Source organism: Austrofundulus limnaeus, unplaced genomic scaffold (genome assembly GCF_001266775.1).
Source record: "Austrofundulus limnaeus strain Quisiro unplaced genomic scaffold, Austrofundulus_limnaeus-1.0 Scaffold434, whole genome shotgun sequence".
Lineage (NCBI taxonomy): Eukaryota > Metazoa > Chordata > Actinopteri > Cyprinodontiformes > Rivulidae > Austrofundulus > Austrofundulus limnaeus.
The window spans coordinates 332,044-336,187 of record NW_013952836.1 but is presented as its reverse complement, the minus strand read 5'-3'; the positions used below and the strand labels follow the sequence as shown (position 1 = coordinate 336,187).

General features: G+C 43.1%; 1 protein-coding gene across 1 annotated transcript in view; it reads left to right on the top strand.

Moving 5' to 3' along the window:
* The window catches only part of gtf3c3 (general transcription factor IIIC, polypeptide 3), a gene marked incomplete at its 3' end in the record, with an annotated part of 34,276 nt that overhangs the window by 14,425 nt on the left and 15,707 nt on the right, over positions 1-4,144 (top strand). The window contains 5 exon segments of the mRNA XM_014024659.1: positions 2,827-2,992; positions 3,081-3,228; positions 3,307-3,433; positions 3,507-3,607; positions 3,688-3,859. Of these exon segments, the coding sequence (XP_013880113.1) occupies positions 2,827-2,992; positions 3,081-3,228; positions 3,307-3,433; positions 3,507-3,607; positions 3,688-3,859 (714 nt within the window).

Sequence of the window (4,144 nt, the reverse complement as noted above, 5' to 3'; positions counted from 1 at the left end):
CATAAAGTCCATTTCAAAACTACAGCCCTTTAAGAAGAATCTTGTCTGCCATCTGCTGGACACTTTTTGTTGTGCTTATTTTGTCTTATTTTGCAAATGCTGCCTTCCTGAAATTTGGTATGCTTGTTTGTCTTTGTGTCTGTGGTGTATAATGATGTGATTGTGATGCTGTAATTCTGAGTGTTTTATGTGCTGCAGAACAGGAACCTGCTGTAAAACAGCAATTGATAAAACTATGAATAAAAGATTATTCTGTTTATTGTCAGATTAATAAGAACAAAATATCTTTTTACTGTTTAAGAAAACATGTTATGACTTTAAATGAACAGAGTTCTGTCTCTCTGAACGAGGCCTTCCTAGAGCAAGGTCAAAGACAGTTGGAACTGTTTATTCCACCCCTAGGTGACCACTACACGTGCTTGTGTTGCCGCAGTTTAGCTGAAAGTTTAGTTAAAAATAAATGCACAGGTAATGTTTTCCTCCTTGCCTTTGTTTTAAACTAAACCTTACACTTTTAGCTAAACTGAGGCAGCACAAGCATGCAACACAGAAATAAAGACTTGTTGAAAAAAATATAAAAATACTTAAGTATAAACATTTAGTTTTTTTTTTTTTTTTGGTCCACTCTCGGAGGAGTAAGACGCTTCTTCCTTCTCTCCTGCCCTTCCTTATCTTTCCTGCTTTGCTGCTTGGAGTCTTCTCTACATTTTTCATCCAAAACCAGAAATTATGGTTATTTTTATGGATTTGATTAGCTGATCTCTTAATAAAACTTTTGGAACAAAGTTTTTTCTTCTTCCATGGGAGGACATATCTAAGGTGGGTCCTCTGTTCTTCTTTGTTCTGGATATATTTATCTGGACTTCGATCACTGGATTCTACAGACTAGCTTGGTGGTCTCCTGGTGTTCTACAAAACAGCGTCGGTGGCTTTTCATCTCCTGGCTGACTGACCAACTGGATGGACAGCTGTATTCTATCAGCACTTGGACATTTGCCTTGAGTGAGCTGGATTCGGTCTGCAAACGGTTCTATTGAGGGTTGCGGGCCGGCTGTGGTCCCTGGACTTTGCTGGCCAGATGGAATTCATCTTGGAGGAGCTGATGGATCGGCTCGGCGGAATTGGTCCACATTTTATTTGTCTGATTGGATACACCACCTTTGAGATGCACCAGCAGAACTCTAAAGCAGATGGAAAATTGTTATCATCTGCCTGTCTCTTCTGTTCCCAAAACAACTGATTACAGGATTTGGATCTTCCCTACAATGACCTTGATCTGTTGACTAAATTCTTCCTGGCTTGATATGTTGACAAGGCTCAACCCCCACACCTCCCCCTCTCCTCTCTTGCCCGTTTAATTCTCGTCTCCTGAGTGGGGTGGGGGCTCACAGAATGAACAGTACCATCAATGTTGTGAACATTGACTGTGCTTGTTTAGGGGACTGGATTCCCCCCCCCCCCCCCCAAACTCACTTACTCCTCTGGCTAATAAATCTGCCCTACGCAGAGTTTTTTTTCATAAACACCATAATATATCACAGTGTTGATATAATATGATGTTTTTGTTTTTTTCCTCATCTTCCCTTGTGTGGTTTTTCTGTTTTTTTTTTTTTTTCTGTTTAAGATGGCACCACGGTAGGCAGCCTTTTACTGCAGCTCCCCTGTCTTGAGTTGCTGCAATGTGCAAATTTTTCCATTGTCTGATCCATGAAGTTCTATCTTGTCTTGTCTTGTCTTGTCTTGTCTTGTCTTGTCTTGTCTTGTCTAGTCTTGTCTTGTCTTGTCTTGTCTAGTCTAGTCTAGTCTTGTCTTGTCTTGTCTTGTCTTGTCTTGTCTTGTCTTGTCTTGTCTTGTCTTAAGACATACAAATGCATGTACAAGTAAAAGGAAAGCAATTAATATATATTATACAAAAACAATAAAATTTAAATTATGTGTTCAAATATATAGACTAATTTGTTGAAAAATAAATATGAAAGGCAATTAAAATATAAAACAGGAGATAAAGTTCTCCTTTTTTAATTTAATTGGTACATTTTAAGTGTATTTATTTAGTGGTTCATATTATTCTGCTTTTATTTCTAATTATGTCAGTTTTGATCCTCTACTGCAGAAGCCTGATAATCAAATATTCATTCATATCAGGTGTGTTGGAGCAGAGAAACAAGTAAAACATGCAGGGCTGCAGCCCTCCAGGACCAGGATTGCCCATGCTTGTCCTAAACAAAAGCAGCTCTCTCCAGGAGGAAATTTGCTGTCAATCAATCCAAGAGTTAATCCACGGGCAGAATTCTGCTGACATCAAAATCGCAGCTGCTGTATTCGCTTCTACCCAAACCACCGGAGAGGAGGTTCTGAGACAGCACATCCGTGGAGATTGTGTGCCGAGGCTGTCACTGTTAACAGTGAACACCAGAGGGCGCAAATTAACAGCTTTCTTTGTGGCACCGAAATAAGGCACAGAAGTTAGAGTTGTGTTTTCATCTGTGTGCTACCGTTGATGTTCGCCTAGGTGCCATTCTGGAACCCAGTTTTGGTACCCAATCCTAAACATGACTGAACACCAGGTTACTGAATGCACTCAGTAATGAGTAAAGCAACTGGAACCAGGCCTTACTCTACTGTACTCCGGCCCAGACTGTCAGCTTTGAGCAGAGAGCTGCCTCAGTGTGTGTGTGATCATAATATTAAACACAACTGAACCTGAATGCATGACTCCTGAGTGTAAAATGATAGAGTTATGAATCTGGTTCTAAATGGTTAAAGTTGGCTATGATTGGGTATGAACTTGGTCATATGTTTTGTTTTGTTTGTTTTTGTTGACAGCTATAAAGTACGACCCGACCAACGTGCGCTACCTGTGGGAGCGCTCCAGCCTCCACATGCGTTTAGGAGAACACAAACAGTGTATGGACGGGTACCGCCGGATCCTGTCCCTGCTGCCGCTGGAGGACGGGGAGCATTTCATGCAGCTGTCCAAGGACATGGCTAAGTACTGGAGACACATCAGTGGAACATGTCTAAATAAAGGGGACACATCCGTAGACTGTGTTTCTACAGTGTGTGTGTGTGTGGTGTAGGAGTTACTACGAGAGTAACGACCTGACCTCAGCGCTCGGTGTGATTGAAGAAGCTCTGGATCGACACCCCAGCTTGGTCAGTGATGACTTCATCAACATGGCCGCCGAGCTCTACATCTGCAGCCACCAGCACAAACAGGCCCTGCAGGTAAACTCACCTGAGTGTTACCAAGCTGATTGTGTCGTTAAAGACGGGGACTCATTTTTGTGTTTTCATGTTTTTCAGGTTTTAGTCAAATTCACCGGCGTTGTTCTGGTTCGAGCTGAGCCCAGGGCAGAAGTCACGGCGCCGTCCCAACCAGAGACTGAGAAGGAGGAAGAGGACACACCATCCAACTGCCCAGAGGAGAACGGTGAGAAGACCTCTCCCACAGCAGATCTGTGCAGTTAGATCCTGGTCCAGGTAGTAAACTGATGTGTCTCCAGGTGAGGTCATAGAGGTTCAGGTTCCAGACAGCGTCCCTGTAGACCTGAGGGCCAAGCTAATCGTCTGTCTCATCCAGCTGCACGCCCTGGCACCTGTGGAGGTAAGCCACCCTGCTTTTACTGCTGACGTTTGTCCTAAACAGGATTCTGCTTGATAAGGCAGCGTGTTTTCTGTTGACAGGGCCTGGTGTCGTCCCTGATGGAGCAGAGTCCGGAGGAGATCGGAGACCTGTACCTGGACGTAGGTGAAGCCTACATCGAACAGGGGAAGTACTTGTCTGCTCTGCCTCTGCTGTCGGCCCTCGTCATTTCAGAAAAATACAACCTGGCTGTCGTCTGGCTGCGACATGCAGGTGAGACTAACAGAACCCAGGATCACACTGTCCACCTTAGGATCCTTTCAAAATAAAATACAAAAGCTGGAACAACCACTCCCGTTCTTTTATTTTCTCAGGAATGGAGACAGGAGGTACATGTTGTGACTGTTAGTTGCACATTATCCATTTACGATATTTATTCATGTATAATACGATCTTCAATTTTTGAGCTTAAAAGCATAAAAACTCTAATCATCAATAACCCGTGTATAATACTCCCCCCCCAACACACACACACACACACACACACACACACACACA